At 51.3% G+C, this 20993-nt stretch overlaps 1 protein-coding gene across 1 annotated transcript; it reads left to right on the top strand.

Annotated features, from left to right (window-relative positions):
• Window positions 1-4238: 4238 nt before the first annotated feature.
• LOC133355823 (gamma-soluble NSF attachment protein-like) lies at window positions 4239-20095 on the top strand. Its single transcript, XM_061573219.1, has 12 exons — window positions 4239-4410; window positions 7375-7442; window positions 8986-9070; window positions 9738-9755; window positions 11972-12002; window positions 12381-12490; window positions 13150-13216; window positions 13486-13556; window positions 14381-14459; window positions 15431-15510; window positions 15766-15895; window positions 16974-20095. Exons 1-12 carry the CDS (start codon window positions 4355-4357, stop codon window positions 17136-17138), a joined length of 960 nt encoding a protein of 319 aa, XP_061429203.1. The 5' UTR covers window positions 4239-4354; the 3' UTR covers window positions 17139-20095.
• Window positions 20096-20993: the final 898 nt, after the last annotated feature.

Below are 20993 nucleotides of genomic sequence, written 5' to 3'. Positions count from 1 at the left end.
CATGGCGTCACAAAAAGTCAGACCCCCCTCACATATGACGTCACAAAGCTCTGCCCCCCCCCCCCCCCCAAAATAAAACATGCTTCAAATCGATGTAAACTATTGTCATTGTAGTGCGTATTTAATGTGGCACTGCCACATTAAGGAGAAAACATTTTTGTTCAAATTTTCTTGCTGTGGATTTCACACCTGATGATGATTGCTTGTGTTGCAGACGAAGCGTCGTGAGAATTTTTATTGTTTTATATTTTTATTATTTTAACAGGACCCTGCGGGGTGGGCTGGTAGGAACGAATAACCAAAGAATATAAATATAATGTATTATTACACTTGTATAGCCAGGAAAGCCCCACTGAGTCTAAAGGATTTTGTAGGGTCCTGCCAAGTGTTTGCAGTAGGGGGCGATGTTGCTACACCTAATCGGACGATACGAAGGGAGAGTTTGAAGCCTACTTCTAGGCTTTAGGCCTAGCTGTAGGCTTTAGGCCGCTGTGAGTTAATTTGTAATTTAAATGTTTTAATTATTAATGTAAAAGCTTTAAATTTAAATGTTTCTATTTAAAAACATCAGGGAATGTAACATTGTTAAACATTAACTCCCTTTCACACACGCGGGGGTACGATACGAAGGGAGAGTTTGAGGCCTAGTTCTAGGCTTTAGGCCTAGCTGTAGGCTTTAGGCTGCTGTGAGTTAATTTTTAATTTAAATGTTTAAATTATTTACGTAAAAGCTTTCAATTTTAATGTTTCTATTTAAAAACATAAGGGAATGTAACATTGTTAAACATTAACTCTCTTTCACACACGCGGGGGTACGATACGAAGGGAGAGTTTGAGGCCTAGTTCTAGGCTTTAGGCCTAGCTGTAGGCTTTAGGCCGCTGTGAGTTAATTTTTAATTTAAATGTTTAAATTATTTATGTAAAAGCTTTCAATTTAAATGTTTCTATTTAAAAACATCAGGGAATGTAACATTGTTAAACATTAACTCCCTTTCACACATGCGGGTGTACGATACGAAGGGAGAGTTTGAGGCCTAGTTCTAGGCTTTAGGCCTAGCTGTAGGCTTTAGGCCGCTGCGAGTGAATTTTTTATTTAAATGTTTTAATTAAAACCTATCTCAGGGAATAATAAGGGAATGTTACACTTGTTTAGCCAGGAAAGCCTCACTGAGTCTAAAGGTTTTTGTAGGGTCCTGCCAAGTGTTTGCAGTAGGGGGCGATGTTGCTACACGTAATCGGACATCGGACCGACGGACGATATAATCTATAGTAGGCTGGTTCACTTCGTTCCTACCAGTACAGTGATACCTCGGTTCATGAACGCTTCTGTTCACGAACAACTCGGTTCACGAACAGAAAAGTTCATAAAAATATGCTCCGGTTCACGAACTCCGCTTCGGTTCACGAACAGGAGCCACGGCCATTTTAATGCTATTTCCAGGCTGTCACATGGTCGTGACTTCCTGTAGGAAGATCGTGGAGAGAAGAAGAGACACAGAAAGAAGTACTGTGAGTACTGTGAAGACACTTTCAGTGACTTTTTGCTTTTTGGTGTGCTTTTTAGCACATACAGTACTGTACTGTACTACTGTACTGTACAATACTGTACTTACTGTATTGTACAGTTCACCCGTTTGAGTGCTTACTGAAGTCATCTCAAGCAAGGTTAGTGTTCTCTCTTTATACATTACTATACTGTACAGTACTAATGTGTATTGTAATTTGTTTCATATTTTTGTGCTTCAAAACCAAAAAAAAGGTCAGAACGGATTAACCGTATTTACATTGAACCCTATGGGAAAATGTGCCTCGGTTCACGACCAATTCGGTTCGCGACCAGAGTCAGTTCACGAATTAAGTTCGTGAACCGAGGTATCACTGTATTATTTCCCTTCTACGTGACTTTACCGAAAGAACCAATAATATGAGAAAACATTTATTAAAAGTCGATTTAATTAAGTAGAACGTGTTGTCTATATGTATTTAAAGTTGCGCATTTTTATGTGACGTCACATTTCTCAAACCCCCCCCCCCCCCCCTTGTCACACATCGTCACAAATGTCTGACCCCCACCCCCCTAGGTGCGTGACGTCATTTATGGACGGCCCCTAACGTATCACCTGTCATACTGCACCAACTTATCCAATCGATTACGCTTACTCATCGGATGACCACGCAACGCAGCAAAACCAATCCAATCCGTCACATTTAATGAACTGACCGCAGCTGGAGCAGTCGGTTATTATGTTATGGTCCATTTAGGTGTTAAGTCGATTTATCTTCCACAGCTTGATTACACGTGACCGCGTTGCTGGGTAGTGATACAGTCATTTTGCTGTGACGGTTCCACCTGAAGACGGAAGCTTGTGTTGCCTCCGAAACGTCGTGATTTAATTTATTGAATTTTTTACCTACGTGACTTTACCGAAAAAAACATAGTGTTATTGTCTAATTGCTTATGCCTCAAAAGTAAAAAAAAAAAGCTATTATTCCCTACAAACTTTGCTTTTGTGATCAAGACACACACGCAAAGTTAGTAATCCACTGCATTCATAACACTGTGTAACAAATATATTTATTTCTTTTTCCTGGGTAGTGTTATTTTCTAATTGCTTTTGCCTCAAACGTGTAGAAAATTTCTATTATTCCCCACAAACTTTTCTTTTTTGACCAGGACAGTGACATTTTTAAATGTACCTATATTCAAAGAGAAAACGTGAGCATTTGTGTCATTGCTTCACAAAGTCCTGGTCACAAAAGCAAAGTTTGTGGGGAATAATAGCCATTTTCTACACTTTTGAGGCATAAGCAATTAGAAAACAACACTTACTACCCAGGAACAAAAATTGTGTTACATCGTGAATTATCCACCTCCACGTGCGTTTAACATTAAACTCAACACGCTCATCAATAACACTCCGTGTGTGGTCTTAAAAGGAGAAAAAATATATAGAATAGGCGACGTTTCGGGCAATGGCCCTTCATCGCAGATAAATAGGCCAGATGGAGTGGATGATGGTAAGCGTTGGAGGCTGCACTTTGTTAACATCACGGGGTCCTAATGAGAATGGCATTGATAATTGGTTTTTTACCCTTCTATCTGGCAACAAAACTTACACCTTTTTACACATGTTTGCATAGACCGCAATACCTGCAGTCATAATACAAACAAAAGACATAACTCTGATAATGTATGCACTGTCCTTGAAGTTGATTAGTCCACACCCGAGACAGCTTTCCTTAGAGCCTAGTCTCACATGGGTTGGACCAGATGACGCCAAAACGGTGTCAGTTTTGTTGCCAGATAGAAGGGTAAAAAACCAATTATCATATTTTTACTGGCAAATGAGGTCCCCATGGTGAGAATGACATTGTCAAACTGTTTCCCGACAAACAGTTTGTTAAATATCCACATATTTACATAATTATTAGTAGCTATTGAGTAAGGCGAACCTGTTACTAAGTAAACACATTTTTGTATTGGTAAATTACTATACTACGAGAGAAACTCACTAAAACTGTCTCATCATATATGTGCTACGAGGAAGGGCCATTGTCCGAAACGTCGCCTGTCCAGTGTTGCCCTTTAAATGCCGATGCACGTGATTGATTCAGTATAATCACGTGACATAGAGTCACGTGGAGGGTGGCGGTTGCAAATAAAGCCATCTTACCACGGGACCGCGGCAACGTCACAGCGATCCGCTTCCGCCATCTTACCACGGGAGGGGGGGGACCGCGGCAACGTTACAGCGATCCGCTTCCGCCATCTTACCACGGGGGGGGGGGGGGACCGCGGCAACGTTACAGCGATCCGCTTCCGCCATCTTACCACGGGGGGGGAACTGCGGCAACGTCACAACGATCCGCTTCCGCCATCTTACCACGGGGGGAGAACCGCGGAAACGTCACAGCCGATTCGCTTCCACCATCTTACCACGGGGGGGGGGGGGGGGGACCGCGGCAACGTTACAGCGATTCATCTCCGCCATCTTACTACGGGGAACGCCCTGACGTCTTCGGGAGATTCCCCCCCCGCCGCCGCCTTGAACGGCTGGCGGCCATATTGGGTGAGGTAGAGGGGGGGGGCCCGGCGTCCAATCCCGCGCGCTCTCGCCCAACGTCAACAGCCCCGGATCGAAGAGCACGTGACGTGAGGGGGGGGGGGATGTGTCTCGACCAATCGCGTGCCGCCGCAGTGTGGAAGGGATTGAGAAGTCGCCCCCCCCGCCCCCCCCATCACGGAGTCGACCGCCGCCCCCCGCAAACCGCCCGGGTCCTGCCGGGGGTCTCCCCTCGTCCACCCCTCGTCCACCACCTTGTCCACCACCACCGCCGCTTCTGTCTCTAGGCCATGGCGGACCGCAAGATCAACGAGGCGCTGGAGCATCTGGCGAGCGCGGAGAAGTGGTGCGGAGGGAGGGAGGGTGACTGAGTCACCCGCGTGTGACTGGCGGTGACTGATCCTGTGGAGCCGATAGTGACTGAGCCTGACTGTCGGTGTCTGTCCGTGTGTGACTGTCAGTGACTGTCAGTGACTGTCGGTGTGTGACTGTCAGTGACGCTGTCTGTGTGACTGACAGTGGCTGATCTTGTGGAAGCGATAGTGACTGAGCCTGGGTGACTGTCAGTATCTGTCGGTGTGTGACTGTCATTGACGCGGTCTGTGTGACTGGCGGTGACTGATCCTGTGGAGCCGATAGTGACTGAGCCTGGGTGACTGTCAGTATCTGTCGGTGTGTGACTGTCATTGACGCGGTCTGTGTGACTGACAGTGGCTGATCTTGTGGAAGCGATAGTGACTGAGCCTGGGTGACTGTCAGTATCTGTCGGTGTGTGACTGTCATTGACGCGGTCTGTGTGACTGACAGTGGCTGATCTTGTGGAAGCGATAGTGACTGAGCCTGGGTGACTGTCAGTGACTGTCGGTGTGTGACTGTCAGTGACGCTGTCTGTGTGACTGACAGTGGCTGATCTTGTGGAAGCGATAGTGACTGAGCCTGGGTGACTGTCAGTGACTGTCGGTGTGTGACTGTCATTGACGCGGTCTGTGTGACTGACAGTGGCTGATCTTGTGGAAGCGATAGTGACTGAGCCTGGGTGACTGTCAGTATCTGTCGGTGTGTGACTGTCATTGACGCGGTCTGTGTGACTGACAGTGGCTGATCTTGTGGAAGCGATAGTGACTGAGCCTGGGTGACTGTCAGTGACTGTCGGTGTGTGACTGTCAGTGACGCTGTCTGTGTGACTGACAGTGGTTGATCTTGTGGAAGCGATAGTGACTGATCCTGGGTGACTGTCAGTGTCTGTCGGTGTCTGTCGGTGTGTGACTGTCATTGACGCTTCCTGTGTGACTGATGCTGACTGATCCTGTGGAACCCATAGTGACTGATTCTGACTGTCAGTGACTGATTCCGTGGAGCCGATAGTGACTGAGCCTGACTGTCGGTGTCTGTCGGTGTGTGACTGTCAGTGGTTGATCCCGTGGAGCCGATAGTGACTGATCTGACTGTCAGTGACTGTCCGTGTGTGACTGTCAGTGACGCTGTCTGTGTGACTGACAGTGGCTGATCCCGTGGAGCCGATAGTGACTGATCTGACTGTCGGTGTCTGTCGGTGTGTGACTGTCAATGACGCTGTCTGTGTGACTGACAGTGGTTGATCTTGTGGAAGCGATAGTGACCGATCTAACTGTCAGTGACTCTCCGTGTTATTGATCCCGTGGAGCCGATAGTGACTGAGCCTGTCTGTCAGTGATGCTTCCTGGGTGACTGACACTGACTGATCTTGTAGACAGCGATAGTGACTGATCCTGGGTGACTGTCAGTGACTGTCAGTGTCTGTCGGTGTGTGACTGTCATTGACGCTTCCTGTGTGACTGATGCTGACTGATCCTGTGGAACCCATAGTGACTGATTCTGACTGTCAGTGACTGATCCCGTGGAGCCGATAGTGACTGAGCCTGACTGTCAGTGACTCTCCGTGTGTGACTGTCATTGACGCAGTCTGTGTGACTGACAGTGGCTGATCTTGTGGAAGCGATAGTGACTAATCCTGGATGACTGTCGGTATCTGTCGGTGTGTGACTGTCAGTGACGCTGTCTGTGTGACTGACAGTGGCTGATCTTGTGGAAGCGATAGTGACTGATCCTGGATGACTGTCGGTGATGCTTCCCGCGTGATTGATGCTGTGGAGCCGATAGTGACTGAGCCTGGGTGACTGTCAGTGACTGTCAGTGTCTGTCGGTGTGTGACTGTCATTGACGCGGTCTGTGTGACTGACAGTGGTTGATCTTGTGGAAGCGATAGTGACTGATCCTGGGTGACTGTCAGTGTCTGTCGGTGTGTGACTGTCGGTGTGTGACTGTCGGTGTGTGACTGACAGTGGTTGATCTTGTGGAAGCGATAGTGACTGATCGGACTGTCAGTGACTGATCCTAGGTGACTGTCAGTGACGCTGTATGTGTGACTGTCAGTGACTGACCCCGCGTAACCAATAGTCACTCTGCCTGTATGACTGAGTGATTGCCCTTTGTAACTGATAGTGATTGTTGCTGTGTGACTGACATTCCCTATGTGACTCAATGACTGTGTGACTGATAGTGACTGATCTTGTGTAACAGCGACTGACCCTATGTGACTGACCCTATGTGACTGACCCTATATGACTGACCCTGTGTGACTAACCCTATATGACTGACCCTATGTGACTGACCCTATATGACTGACCCTATGTGACTGCCTGTAACTGACCCTGTGTGAGTGACAGTGGCTGATAGTGAGTTCCCCCGTGTGACTGATTGTGTCTGTCACAGTCACTTAACGGCGACTGTCCCCGTGCGGGAGAGTATTTCCATACCCGGCACACCACATCCAGTATGACATTTCGCTATGGCTGTGGCAACCGGTCACTTGCCACCTACAGGAATATGTTCAGTGAGAAAACACATTCCTGCGGAGGGAGCTGGTAGGAACGTTGGGTTGCTCGGTCAATAGCCAGGGTCAACGGCGGCGTGGTGTATTCCGCAAATATGCCCGACTGTGAGGGCGGGCACAAGCCGGTGTGAGTAGGTTAAACGTTGAGTTTTATAAGGGCACCACGGGGTGACCAGCCCCTCCCACCCAGCCCCACCCTCCCCACTCAGCCCCTCCCCACCCTCCCCTCTCCAACCAGCCCCACCCCTCCCATTTTTGGATGCACGACGGACGGACACAATAATCCCCTGTGGGCTGGTGTAACCAGGAGGTTCCTACCAGTATTACTCCCTTCTGGCTTGACCTACGTGATTGCCCTTGGCCGGCCATGACATGATGTCCATAGTTGACCTGTGACCCCCTGTAACCCCATGACCCCCCCTACCCCTTGTTCCTTAGTCTCAAGACTGGATTCCTCAAGTGGAAGCCGGACTACGACGGAGCCGCTTCAGAGTTCAGCAAAGCAGGTGGTAACCTGACCCCTATATCCGACCTCAACTCGTGACCTACGGTGGCGAGATGTTAGCTACCTTACCTGATCATACAAGGGGGTCGTGGTTCGATCCTGACCCCAACGACCTACTGTATGTTTACAATTTGCATGTTTATCTCCCCGTGGTCGCATGGATTTTCTCTGGGTCCCTCCAGTTTTCCCCCTACACATGTAGAATCAACGTGGCGTTCAGAGTATTTGGCTGCTATAAATGTCCACGTGATAAGCCACTTCGTTGAGTTATCATTTGTGGCCAGGTCGCTGCTGAAAAAGAGTTGTACAGCTCAGTGCGCCTTACCTGGCAAAACCAAAATATAGTTTTTTACACTATGAGACCTCCTTTACCAGTGGCAAAATATAGTAGTAGTGCACTGTTTTTGAGTTGTACGCCTTTTGGCGTCATCTGGTCCAACACTATGTGAGACTAGGCTCTAAGGAAAGCTGTCTCGGGTGTGGACCAATCAACTTCAAGGACAGTGCATATCATTACCATTATCAGAGTTGTTTATTTTTGTTTGCATTTTGACTGCTTGTGTTGCGGTTATTGCAAACATGATGCCTTGTATAAAGGTGTCAGTTTTGTACCAGTTTAAAGGGTAAAAACCTACTACAAAATATAGTTGTTTTTTTACCCATATCTCTGACCTCGACCCCTGCCTGACGCAAACCTCTGACCTCTACGCCTGATCCAAACCCTTGACGCAGACACCTACATTGACTGCTGACATCAACCACTGCCAAGGGTTGTTAACTGATAATCTGCATAGCTGTAATCGATTATTTTCACAATCGATTGCCGATTCCAAAAGTCAGATTTCCATAATTGGAGATTGATTTTTAGGAGGAAGAGGCACACGCGATATGGCCGCACATTGACTTAACTGTTGTGTACCCATTCATACCACTGGGTGAACAGGCGGTGGGGTGGGTGGATTTAAGAAACTTGCACCATTGTTTCTACTGGACATGTGTGAAAACTACTGGACATCTGTGAAAAAAGAGCGTCATAGCTCATGTAATTTCTCCAGTATAAATTTTCAGCTTTTCTAATTCTGCTTCAACTTTCACTTCCTCGTGCGCCGTACCGGCTTTCATAGGTGCTCGCAGTTCCCCCCCCTCCCCATACAGCCTCTATAGACTACATGGGGATCTGTCTGTGTGTGTACACGTGTGTTCTATTACTCGTGGGGAGCGGTAGTGCAGCGGTTAGCGCGCTGCGCTACGAAACCGGCAACCCGGGATCAATTCCCGCTCTCGGGAAATACCAGTGACGATTTTCTAAACTGGTCCTGGGCCTCCCCTAGGTCTACTCAGCCTCAAATGAGTACCTGGTGCGGTGTGTGAACATCGCCACTGGGGAGACGAAGGCGGTCGGGCGTGGTGCTGACCACCCACCCCCTCATGTACCTTTCAACAGTCTGTTACAGACTCTACGGGAGATCGTTGTCTTTGTCCTGTGAGTGTGTAATTGTGTTTGTGTTCTTGTGTGCGTGCGCACGCGTGTGTGTGTGTCTCAGCGGTGGCGTTTAAGAACGCCAAGCAGTACGATCAGGCCAAGGAGGCCTACCTCAAGGAGGCGCAGTCCCACAAATTCAACCAAGCGTATCCTGCTCGGCCCGGTGGCCACAACCCACGCTCGCGCTGATGGGAGTGGTAACCCACCCCTCCACCCCCTCCCCCCGCCCTCGCTCACCAATAACCCTTCTCCACTGGTCTTGTGGTTGTTGTTGTTTGACTTGCATCCCACTGGGATATTTGCACAGGGTTGGTGTACGGTGATTTTTTCTGCAATATTTTGCTGTCTTTTCTTGGATTTTCTGTTTGCACATATTCACTTTAATATGTTTTCTTGTTCATGTTTTGTTTTTTGTTTGTTGCGGTTGCACCCGATTCAAGAGCCGAATGGCTCACAGGGCTATACCTAATAAATGAACTTTGAACTTTGAATCTGCGCCATGTCAGCACGCAGTTGGCACGGCATGGGTGACTTTTCACCGCTGGCCGTTTGCAGAGCCGAGCCAGAACCGAGCCGTGCTACGCTGGCCTCACAAGGCATCTTGTGACGTACAATGTAAACAGAGCGTCGACACGTCAACTTCACGTGTCTTCCAGTCACGTGTGACGTTGATGGCACAGCGAGGCTTCGTGCAGTGGAAAAAAGCCACCCATCCCTCCTGACCCGTGCCAGCTTAATACATTTATAACAAATGATATTGTTCGTTAAGTGCATTCCTATACGTGAACCTTCATCCTTAACCTCACCTCTCAGGCTCTTCCACTCGGCAAAGTAAGTATCCACTTCGGACGCTCAACATGCTGCCTGCTACTCACGCTGCGGTCAAAGCTCTCATCACCTGATATGTGGCAGAACCCGAGTTCAAGTACGGGGTCGCAGGTGGACTCGGACAATCACGAGCAGCCCCCGCAGTCATATAAAAATTAACCCGTAAAAAGTTTTTCACTATAAATCCTTTATATGCGTGGCATCGGTTTTATTTTATTATTCATTTCTGTTTTTCTTGAGTAAGAGTTTCATTTTTATCACATTGGTATTCTAAATTAAATATGAAAACTTTTTTTCCTAAAAAGTGGAAAATTTTGGAAAAAAAATTTTCAAGAAAATAAATTGTCACGCACAACGAGTCTGTGTGCAAAATGTCAGCTCGATTGGATCACGGGAAGTGGGTTAAAAAACGACCGAAAGATTTGCACGGTTGTAAGCGCGCAAGCAAGCAAGCAAGTGAACTTAATATAAAGAATTTAAAAAGCTCAACCTTTCGACCAATGCACCTACAGCAAATTAACATGCCAATTTGTAACATTGCCTCAAACTTACTGGAATGATACGGTCAGAGTTTAAACCACCGGTCCAGAGTTTGCTTGTCTTGAAACAATGCGCCTAAAACTATGCTTTGCCAAAAAGGCCGTCGTGTAAGATTGGGTCGTGTAAGAAATTAATTTTTTGATGCGGATAGACGGATTTGTGAAGGATGCATTGTTGTTATATTCCCGACAACGACAGGAACGATGATTTGTATAACAATCCGGCCGGGTGGCCCAGTGGTGGAGTGAGTGGCTCGCAGTCGGAATGTCGCGAGTTCAAACCCTGTTTGGGTGTGGGGTTGGCTCAATCCATCATAGAATGTGTGGGTGTGTGCCGGGGGGTGGGGTCAGAAAAAACATGGAATAGAGGAGAGAGAGCAATGCTGTGGGACAGCCCTGAGCCAGCACCAACCACAACAGCAACAGCAACAACGACAAGACCCAGGGGCAGCCTGGACAGCACAAACACAGGGGCAGCTGGGACAGCAGCAACAACAACAAGACCTAGGGTAGCCAGCGCAGCACCAACAATATCAACGAGACATTGGGGCAGACAGGGCAGCAACAGCCCAGCACCAACAACAGCAGACCCCAGGGGCAGCCCAGGTTAGCACCAGGGCATTTTTAGGAGGCCGATGACTAAACGAGTTACCAGGGTTTAAAGCTTTCGTGACTGCAGGGATTCATCTTCTTGGTTCTTTCGGTCAAGTCACGTAGAAGGGAAATAATCCGACAGACCTGTTCTTCACCTGAGGACGGCTGCTTGCGTTGTGGCCGAAACGTCGCGAGAATGATTTTATTATGTTTTATTTTTATTACTTTATTATTTCCCTTCTACGTGACTTTACCGAAAGAACCAAGAAGATGAGTTACTAGGGCTCGTGATGCACGCGCGGAGTCGATGTTTACGTCGATGGAAATTGAAGTTCACATCAAACGCCTGTAGTACGCCTCTCGCACATGTGGGTATGGAGCATCTGAGCCATAAACTCAAGGGCAAGGTGGAGGAATATGAGGACAGATTGCACTCCCCCCCCCTTCATACCACACCTGAAATTAGCTAGCTGGATGGAGGAGCGGGAGACGGGGACCGACGACAAGGCGTATAGCCCCTTGCCACCAGACAGGAGACGGGCTCGGAGGGGTGGAAGGGAAGTACGGACGCTCATTAGCCGCCTTTTATGTTTATTTTATTTGAGGGTCATTTGGTTATACCCCCCTTCATTTCCTTGTCACCCGTCCCTTAAATACCTACCTCACCCCCACCGCGGCGCCCCAGCTTGTTCGGGGCAGCGGCTCCGCTCCCCCTCCTCCTACCCCCCCCCTCCCTCCCCACTCTCTTTAACCGGGTTAACTCGCGCCATCGTGATCGAACGCGCGACGCGCTGCAACGGGTAACGTGTAATTGCCCCAAAAGGAACAGTTTTGTTTTTCTAAATCGCACCAAAAAAAAAACCCCGCCAGCGTCGCATTCTAAGCTCTCGCGGCGACCCCACCACGGCCACACCAGCCGAGACGGGAAATAATCGCGCGGCGAACGACACGAGGCGAGGAAATGGCTCTTCACGCGGGATCGCGGCGCCGAATCGCAAATGTTTATCTGGTCGGCGGCGTGTAGTTGTTAATGGCTGCGGTGAACACCGACGCCTGTTGATTGTGTGCTTGTGCGTCTCGTCGCAGGGCGTACGAACAGGCGGGGATGATGCTGAAGGTAACGACGCCCGTGTGTGTGCGTGAGTGCTTGCGTGGGAGAGCGGTGGCGCAATGGTTGGCGCACTGCGCTACGAACCCGCTGAGCCGAGATTGCCGCTCGCGGCCGACATCGGTGGTGAACACCCGAACCGGTGCTGAGCCTTCCTTAGATCGACTCAGCCTTAAATGAGTAGCTGATGCAATGTGTACAACATCAGCATTGGGGAGACAAAGGCGGTCGGGCGTCGTGCTGACCACCCACCCCCTTCGTGTGCCGCGTTTGTGCCGGCCGTCATAGCTGCCACTCGCCAACAGTGCTTGCCCCAACAGTCTGTTGAAGGGGGATGTTTGTCTTTAGTATTGCGCGTGTGCACATGCGCGTGCGTGCGCGTGGCAGGAGATGCAGCGTCTGCCCGAGGCCGTGGACCTGATTGAGCGTGCGAGCACCATGTACCTGGAGAACGGCACGCCGGACACTGCCGCCATCGCGCTGGAGCGCGCCGGCAAGTACGGCTTGCAGGCTGCACGCACACACGCACGCAGCCGAGACGCACACACACACGTGCACACACGTGCACACACACGTGCACACGCAGCCGAAACACACACACACGTGCACGCGCACACACACATGCACACATAGCCAGGATACACGCACACAGCCGAGACACGCACACACACACGTGCACGCACACACACACATGCACACATAGCCAGGATGCACGCACACAGCCGAGACATGCACGCACACAGCCGAGACACGCACACACACGTGCACACACACGTGCACACATAGCCAGGATACAAACACACGTGCACACACACGTGCACACACATGTGCACACATAGCCAGGATATACACACACACAGCCGGCATACAGCCAGGGTATTCTCACACACAGCCAGTATACAGCTGGGCATACTCACACAGTCACATGCAGCCGGCATACAACCGGTTCTACAGCCAGGAAACACACACACGGCCAGGATACAGCCACACAGCTGAGATACACACACACAGGTGGGACATACTCGCGCACAGCCGGGCTACGGCTGGGTTACGCCACACACATCTGGGTGGTTACTCATAGCACACGGCTGGGCTTCACTCACGCGCACACACACTGGACGGCCGGGATACACTACACGTGACCTCTGACCCCCAGGCTGGTGGAGACTGTGAATCTGGACAAGGCCATCGAGCTGTTCCGGGCTGCAGGGGCGGTGTACGAGGTGAGGGGTGAGGGGTCAAGAGATGGGGTGAGGGGTGAAGTGATGGGGTGAGGAGAGGAATGAATGGTGAGGGGTGTCGAGAGAGGGGGGGGGGGATGTGGGGTGCGGTAGAGTGGGTGAAGTGTCTGTGTTAGACCGGGGATGTGCCAGTTGGAGGTCGTGACCCCGCGTGACCCCCCCCCCCACGTGACCCCCCCCCGCACGTGACCCCCCCCCCCCCCCCCGCGTGCCCCCCCCCCCCCCCCCCCCGCGTGTCCATCTCTTGTCAGAATGAGGAGAGGATGCGCCAAGCTGCAGAAATGTTGGACCGGATCTCGCGGCTCCTGGTGCGAGGAGGGAGGTACACGTGAACACAAAGACAAAGAGATCCCCCCCCCACATAGCCTTTAGCAGACTGTTGGGGCAAGGGCTTTTTGCGAGTGCCGATTAACGCCTGCACGACACATGAAGGGGTGGGTAGCCAGCTCCCCATCCGACGCGCAGACATACAAAGACAAAGATCCCCAATGCTGCTGTTTACACAGCACACCAGGTAATTATTTGAGGCCGAGTCGACCTAGGAGAGGCCCAGGACCGGTTCAGATATTCGTCACCGATGTTGGCCTGTGAAGCAGGAATCGAACTCGGTTTGCTGCACACACACACACACGTACACACGTATACACAAGAACAACACCAGCCGCCATTCGCCACTAATCACCACGGCGCCTGTACCAGGCTAGGTGTACTTTAAGGCTATCACCCGAAGTTTAAAAGGTTCGCTGGTGGCAGGAGGTCTTGGGGACAGACCCCCAGGTGCCATGGGTTGATTGAGATGACTGGTTGATGTACCACCTGTGCCCCCAACGCGTACAACCACCCCTGCAAACACGCATATACACGTGTACACATGTCCACACATACGTTCAAACATGTACACAGACATGCGCACGTACGCACATGCCCACGAGCGTGCAATGTACACATCCGTTGCATATGTCTGAACCTGTGCAACCCTATGCCTCCGTGTCTCTGCGCCCCCATGTCTTTATTTCACTATGGTCCTGTTTCACCGTACAACCGTTGTCCTATAACTATGTGTTCCCATGTCCCCCTGTGTGTGTCCTGTGTCCGCTGTATCCCCACGTCCCCTTGCGTCCGTGCTCCCCGCGTCTCCTTGTCCAGGCTGGACGAGGCGGTTGTGTCTCTGCAAAAGGAGAAGCTCATGTGTCGCGACCTTGAGAATTACGCCACCTGCAACAAGGTGGCTGTCTCCCTCCCTCCCTCCATTCCACCCCCACTCATTTCACACCTTTTCCCCCCACCCCAGAGTTCGCAATCGGGTTCCCGATACCCGTACCCTACCCGATACCCGGCTACCCGTACCCGGCTGGGTACGGGTACCCGTTTGCGACCCTGGTGCGGCCGGGTACGGGTACGGGTAGGCCGTGAGTCACTGGTGAGTAACCGTTTGTCACTCATTTCCCAACGTCTTGTCTCTTTTCACAATTCAAGTTCCTAGAATCAACCCACCCGCGCCTGCAACATGGCTTCATCCCAGAGGTCGCAATCAGGTACCCGATACCCGTACCCTACCCGATACCCGGCCGGTTACGGGTAGCCGGGTATCGGGTAGGGTACGGGTACCCGTTTGCGACCGTGGTGTGGCCGGGTACGGGTAAGGAATCAAAACCCGTTTGTGACCTCTGCCCCACCCTCCCTCCCTCCCTCGAGTCTCGAGATGATTTTCAACGGGGTCTTGCTGCGTTGGGATATTTGGCCGTGTATTGAATTCTATTCGTGAGAGTTTATCTTTGTGTGGGAGGAAACCGGAGAACCGGGAGAAAGCTCACCGTGCCTTGTGGTGATGTTGCGGTGACGGTGATGTTGTGGTGATGCTATGGAGATGCTGCGGTGATGTTGCGGCGGTGCTTTAGCGATCCTGCGTTGATGTTGATGTTGTGGTGATGCTATGGAGATGCTGCGGTGATGTTGCCGTGGTGCTTTGGCGATCCTGCGTTGATGCTGCAGTGATGCGACAGCGATGATGCGGTGATGCTGATGTTGTGGTGATGCTATGGAGATGCGGCGGTGATGTTGCGGTGGTGCTTTGGTGATCCAGCGGTGATGTTGATGTTGTGGCGATGCTACGGAGATGCTGCGGTGATGGTGATGTTGTGGTGATGCTGCGGCGACGTTGTGGTGATGTTGCGATGCGTGGCTGTGCCGTCACAGAAAACCATCTCCCAAGTGCTGGTTCACCTGCACCGCAACGACTACGTCGCGGCGGAGAAGTGCGTGCGGGAGAGCTACAGGTGAGCAGATGAAATACAGACGGCACCGTGTAGACGGAACACCGTGTAGATGGAACACCGTGCAGACGGAACACCGTACAAGCCGCACCATACAGACCGCACCCTACAGATCGCATCCTACAGACCGCATCCTACAGACCGCACTTCACAAAGGGCACCCTACAGAGGGTCGGGCGTGGTGCTGGCCACCCACCCCCTCGTGTGCCGCGTCGGCCTTCGTAGGTGCTATTCGCGACCTTTGTCTTTGTGGCGCAGCATCCCGGGCTTCACGGCGAGCGAGGACTGTGCGGCGCTGGAGCAGCTGCTGGAGGCGTTCGACCAGCAGGACCCCGACGCCGTCTTCGCCGTGTGTAGCTCCCCGCTCTTCAAGTACATGGACAACGACGTGCGTCACGCACACGCAGCGCACACAGTGCACACGGCAGCACACATGCAGCACATTCGCAGTACGCGCGTCAAAGACGCACACACAGCAACGTACACAGCGCACACACACACGCGCACACGCAGCGCACGCAGCGCACACGCAGCGCATGCAGCGCACACACGCACACGCAGCACACACAACGCACGCAGCGCACACACGCAGCACACGCAGCGCACGCAGCGCGCACACGCAGCGCACACGCGCACGCAGCACGCACACGGCAGCACACATGCAGCACATTCGCAGTACGCGCGTCAAAGACACACGCACAGCAACGTACACAGCGCACACACGCGCACGGCAGCACACGCGCACACACGCACGCACACGCGCACGGCAGCACACATGCAGCACATTCGCAGTACGCGCGTACTAGACGCACGGCACGTGGGGCACATACGCAGCACATTCTTCACTCACAGTACACGCGCAAGCACACACACGGACACGCAGTACACACGCACGGCACGCGGGACACACGCACACACAGGGTTCACACGCACAGCACTTGCACGCCGGTGGTGGTGCAAGTAATGATGATGGTGCTAATGCTGGCTGTAGTGAGGGTGTGGTTGATGGGGGGAGGGTGATGGTGGTCGTGGTGGTGGCAGGAGTGTTGATGGTGGTGGGTGGTGGTAATGACGATGGTGCTGTTAGTTGTCAGTCCGGTGATGGCGATAGCGGTGGTGGTGACGGGCGTGGCGATGACAACGATGTTGATGGTAACGATGATGGTGGTGGTGGTGGTAGTGGCGATGGCAACGATGCTGATGGTAGCAATGATGGTGGTGGTGGCGATGGCAACGATGCTGATGGTAGCGATGATGGTGGTGACGGGCGTGGCGATGGCAACGATGTTGATGGTAGCGATGGTGGTGGTAGTGGCGATGGCAACGATGCTGATGGTAGCGATGATGGTGGTGGTGGCGATGATGGTGGTGGTGGCGATAATGGTGGTGGTGGCAATGATGATGGTGGTGGTGGCGATGATGGTGGTGGCGATGGGTGTTTGACGTTGGGTGACGTGTGCACACAGTACACCAAGCTGGCGCGGAGTCTGCAAGTGGTGGGGGTGCCGTCCAAGAGGAAAGTGGAGTCTCCACTGGCCGGGTCCGGGGGGGGCGATGGGCCCCAGGCGGGGGCCACCTCCCCCGGCGGGGGGGGCGAGGAGGACGATGAGTATGCGGGGGGGCTCTGCTGAACGTACACGCATGAACACGCACGCACGCACAAACACACGGACATATACGCGCACACACACACGCACGCGCGCAAACTTACATCCGTACACACGTGCAAGATCATCCCCCTGTTTAGCGTTGAACAGATTGTTGGTGCTGTTACAATGCACAGTGGGGTGGGGCGGCTAAGATCAACGCCCGGTCACCTTTGTCTCCCCCCAGTGCTGATGTTTTACACACCGCACCAGGTACTCTAGCAAGGCCGAGTCGACCTAGGGGAGGCCCAGGACCGGTTGAGATATTCGCTGTCACTGTTAAGGGCCGTGAGCGGGAACCGAACTCAGGTCGCCGAGTTCGCAGCCCAGTGTGCTAACCGCTGCGCCACCGCTCCCATCGTCACTAATTGCACATACACACACGCACACAGAAAGACTAAATGCTGTTCGCGAGCATCGATGAAGGTCCTATACAGCGCTATAGACACACACACATATACACACACACGCACATATGTATACAAAGTACATATGAACACAAAAACAAAGAAAAAGATCCCCTGTATAGCCTTTAACAGACTGTTGGAGCAAGTGCTGTTAGCGAGTAGCACCTATGAAGGCCGACACGGCACACGAGGCACACAGACAAATAAACAACCACATGGACTACATTTCAACACTCATTCGCTGCTCGTTTTTATTTTATTTTGGGGGGGAGGGGGCAGGGTGGGGAGGAAATGTGAGGTGACGTGCTATTGCACCCACCATATCACGCCTGGCCCACGTGGGTTCCTCTTTATGACTGTGTTGCGATTAACTAAAATAATAATAAGAAGAAGTAGAATATTTATCATCCTTATTGCTGGTATAGAAAACCCCTGTGTCGTGGTGCCACCGTGCCAAGTGGTTTTTGTTCCGTGGACCCTCTGATGGCAAGGCCGAACCTTCGCCTGCCAGCCTGCTTAGCGGTGACGTCACAAGGGGGGGCCCCTAATTTCCGGTCCATGCGGCGGCGGCGGCGTCATCGATGATTCACAAATCGGTGCGTCGAGTGGGGGGTCGCCGGGGTTTTATTGGGGGGGGGGGGGCCCCCCGCGATTTTTCTCGTTCGATACGATTCCGCGCCGATTCCGTGCCGATCCCATCGTCCGCTTGGCCGCATTGTCGTCGTGTCGTTGTGGTTGTTCTCTCGTTTACTTTCGTAATTGTTTCACTTGCTGATCAAAAAAAAAAGCACGATTGAAATTGCAAACGCGAAAAATCGTTTGTTATTTTTTCGGATTCGTTTTATTTTCTTTCAGGCGGGAAGCCACGCAGCGACCTGTCCGTATTTGCGTCTTGCTAACGTGTGTTTGTTACGGTATGTTGAACTTCCTTCGCGCCGTACGTAGCCAACCGTGCAAATCGGAGGTGCGGGGAAGGGCCGACAAGTTAAACACACACACACAAAAAACGTCACAACGTTTCGTCGTTACGACGTTTCGACGGTGTCTGCACCGCGTGGGTGGTCATGGTGGTGCGACGCGCAACACCAAGGGCAACACCAATCCAGGAGAGGCACGTGGCAAGGGTGTAAGGATACTTCAATGTAAACCCAACAGCTTCCTTACGTAAATGGGAAAACCCACCGCCAGTGTCGCCCGTTTAATGTGCGCACACGCAGACACAGATTCCCATTTAACAGCCTTCAAGTGCTGTTAGCGAACACCTATAAAGGTCGGCACGGCGCACGAGGGGGTGGGTGGCCAGCACCACACCCCCCACTACTGATGATTTACACACAGCACCAGGTACTCATTTGAAGCCCAGTCGACTGAGGGGAGGCCCAGGAGCGGCTTAAATATTCGCCACCGTTATTTCTCGTGAGCTGGTATCGAACTCGGGTCCGCTGGGTTCCGAGCGCAGCGTACTAACTGCTGCACCACCCCTCTGCGAGGTCGAATGTCCCTAAGCTCTATTCCTAGCCCTATTCCCAAATTATCATGGTTTCAGCTCACGGTGTACGTGGGAGAACGATTCTCTCACAATAAAATATTTGGCACGTCCGACGCTCGTACGCGTGACAATTGAATTTGACAATATAATCTGTGTCGGGTGGTGGAGGATCTTGCGACACAAATTTGAGCAGGTCATTACGTAACCCCGAAAATAAATTACGAATTGCGATGTTGGCTACGAAATCGTACGTTGTGAACGATGATTGAAGGTCCAAATAAACAGCTGTTATTTAAATTCAAGTCAAAAGTAATTTCCTGGCTCAAATGCGCATGCATTGATGTGGCTTTAATTCTGTTTACAGCCCTGAGCTAGAGATCGAAATTCCACGTCCTTATGGTGGGAGGCGAATCTGTCCATAGGACAACTTCATTTTATCAACCCCAGACAGCTGATGATTCAGCTGTGTCGGGTGGAGGAGGGGTGTACGACACAACATTGGCATTGTACAGAGGGATCGCAATACGATGCAATGGTTTACATTTAAGCTTCCTCTTCTCCTATAATGCGGTGGTTACGTTCCTGAAGAACACCGCGCTGTGGAAAAAAGCGTTATAAATAATATATTATGTCGGGTAAAGCACAGACGTGAGATGCATACGCAGGCTGAACAATGACAGCCCTCGTGGGTAGCATCTAGAAGCATCCAGCAGCATCCCACCTTGTGTGATGCTACGCTGAAGGCAGCCGTACTACCGCTTATACACGCGTGACGTAGATCTGTTCACTAAATTTGCGTTATAAAAAGATGCATTCCCCAATACAATTGTCGCGTTATATCCAAATCGCATTATCAAAACACGCGTTGTAGGAGAACAGACCGTACCGCCATGGGAGATTGCTGCTATCATCGTCATCATTGTGGGACTCAATATCGTATCGTATTGTGAAGAATCCTTATCGCGGCGACCCCAGTTGTAAGTGAAGCAGACATTTGTTGTTAATGTGATTTCCCCCCCCCCCCCCCCGAATGTGTTCACGCGTTCTACCCTGACGGAATAAACATCGACCCGCTGCTTGTGTCATCATCAATCGTCGTCAGCCACGGTCAGTCCACTGCTGGACGGAGGCCTCCCCAAGTCCGCCTCTCGCGATTCTGCAGTGTAGCAATCCGCCCAGGAACTTTCCTGCACCTACGAGCTGATTTTAGTTATCGCTCCATCTCCCCGGTGGGCGTGCTTTCTCCGGGACACGTTCCATTGCTTGTCTGCTGCTCAGTTTGTTGTCCTTGCCCCGCACCTGCGATCGGCACGGTTGGCTACGTACGGTGCGAAAGAAGTTCAAGATACAGGGACTCCTCTACTTACAAACGAGTTCGGTTCCCAGAGGCCTGTTCGTAAGTCCAACTATACTCCCGTCGATTCGAAACATTGTACGGCATGTGCACCAAACACGGGGAATGGTTTTATAAGTTAAATTTCGATTTAAAGCTTTCGTGACTGCAGGGATTCATCTTCTTGGTTCTTTCGGTAAAGTCACGTAGAATGGAAATAATAAATAATAAAAATAAAACATCATAAAATAATTCTCACGACGTTTCGGCCACAACGCAAGCAGCCGTCCTCAGGTGGAGAGCAGGTCTGTCGGAAAGACAGCGTCTGTCAGACCTGTTCTTCACCTGAAGACGGCTGCTTGCGTTGTGGCCGAAACGTCATGATAATTTTTTTTTATGTTTTATTTTTATTATTTCCCTTCTACGTGACTTTACCGAAAGTACCAAGAAGATGAATCCCTGCAGTCACGAAAGCTTTAAATCGAAACATTAGCATGATGTTAATGTGAGAAATTAGCATGTAAAAGTAAGCTAGGAGAGCGGCCTCCTCGACGAGGGCACGGAAGTGGCTATGTTTTCCATAATTGAGTTTTTTTTTAATCCTTTATATT

The sequence above is a fragment of the Lethenteron reissneri genome, chromosome 52 (genome assembly GCF_015708825.2).
Source record: "Lethenteron reissneri isolate LAM-NWPU_2019-01 chromosome 52, ASM1570882v1, whole genome shotgun sequence".
NCBI lineage: Eukaryota > Metazoa > Chordata > Hyperoartia > Petromyzontiformes > Petromyzontidae > Lethenteron > Lethenteron reissneri.
Note: the sequence above shows the minus strand (reverse complement) of the source record. Positions and strands in the feature narration are given on the sequence as shown.